The sequence below is a fragment of the Echinococcus granulosus genome (genome assembly GCF_000524195.1).
Source record: "Echinococcus granulosus chromosome Unknown EG_S00413, whole genome shotgun sequence".
Taxonomy (NCBI): domain Eukaryota; kingdom Metazoa; phylum Platyhelminthes; class Cestoda; order Cyclophyllidea; family Taeniidae; genus Echinococcus; species Echinococcus granulosus.
The window spans coordinates 1,160-2,591 of NW_020170792.1; the positions used below are offsets into that span (position 1 = coordinate 1,160).

Genomic DNA, 1,432 nt, shown 5'->3' on the forward strand with positions numbered 1-1,432 from the left:
CGATCAAGGTGAAAAAAAGTGTGTAAAATAACACAATCGATACTTGTCAATCGCCTGCATCCTTCACGTAAGGGGTTTGATAAAAAGACGTTTACTGCACACCACAAGTCAAAAAAAAGCTTATGGAAGCGAAACTTCACCCGATGCGCGGTGGCATTTGGGCATGACTTGATAGTGTAGTCAATCAAGAACATGTTGGAAACTTAAAAAAATTTGAAATAAAAACGACTAAAAACAATTTTTAAATTTTTAAACTTGTCTTGTAATTTCAATAATGCAACAATAGCACAGGTTGCGGGTGCTATAATTAAATATTTGCACAATTTCCGATGTATTGTAAACTAGTAAAATTAATTTTCTGCCTGCTGTTTAGGTTTTGACGGTTCCGCTTAGTGGGGCACATTAATTCTAAGTATTTGGCTTACACCTACCTGCGACGTAAAAAGTTGTTATCTATCTCCCCCCTTATACACTTTACCTCGCATAAGCGTTTACATACTTTTTTTCTATCTGCCTATCATCTTTGTGTAAGACACTGTTTTTATTTGAAAGACCCATACTTTAAATTGCTCTACTACGAGCAAGAAGAGGCAGACTTTCCTCCGAACAACGACGGTCTAAATGTGAACAATGCATCCGTGGATCTGTGATTCTGACAGAACCAGCAGAGAGAACCCATTTACCCGCAAATTGTGTGTGCCTAGGCCTGCTTATCTGTCTTTACATGTTTCGGCTCCCATCTAGCCAGATTGACTATATGATGCTGTCCAATACCAAATGGGGTGGAGTTTTTGCTGATCATGCTATTGAAACGACAACGTTTAATTAAAGATGAGTGGTTGGGGCCGTGATCACAATTCCTTACCATCTTTTGCAGGACGTGTACGATGGCGGGGCTTTTGGAAGGGAAAATGTGACAGAATGGAATAGGGACGACTGACAACAAAATAATGTTTGAATTAAAGTGTTAATTGAACTTGTTTTTTGAATACTTTGATATGCGAAATTGAAATAAATAAGGTGAAATATTACTTCATTACTCAAGGCACATTCAAATTTTGTTTTATGTTTTGCCAATTCTCTTTACCACAAAATGCTTCAATTATTAGTTAGTTGCCGCAAATATTATTTTGCCAAAATTAAGGGCATCACCTCTCCTTTTTTGATGCATAGGTCTTTTGTTAGGTCAAAAGCCATTCTTAACTAGTAAAGTCCTCCTGTCCAATGACCAGATATTTCACAAAGACAGAAAAGCAGAAATTCATGGGCGTGTCAGAAGATTTGAAGGAAAGGTGTGCACTAATGCCAGCTACTAATAGATCTCACTTCTCTCCTATCATCATCCGTAAATTCTACGGGTTCAAGCTTCGCTTTTACAGCATTGTTTTTGGCAGAAAATATAAATGGCAGTATTCTTGCAGCGAACAGTGAA

General features: G+C 37.6%; 1 protein-coding gene across 1 annotated transcript in view; it reads right to left on the minus strand. All coding sequences in view use genetic code 11, as the record gives it.

The window, feature by feature from the left end:
* Positions 1-180: 180 nt before the first annotated feature.
* The window catches only part of EGR_11145 (hypothetical protein), a gene marked incomplete at both ends in the record, with an annotated part of 3,473 nt that continues 2,221 nt past the window's right edge, over positions 181-1,432 (minus strand). The window contains 3 exons of the mRNA XM_024500392.1: positions 181-228; positions 725-803; positions 866-1,081. Of these exons, the coding sequence (XP_024345195.1) occupies positions 181-228; positions 725-803; positions 866-1,081 (343 nt within the window). The remainder of the gene's footprint in view (positions 229-724; positions 804-865; positions 1,082-1,432) is intronic.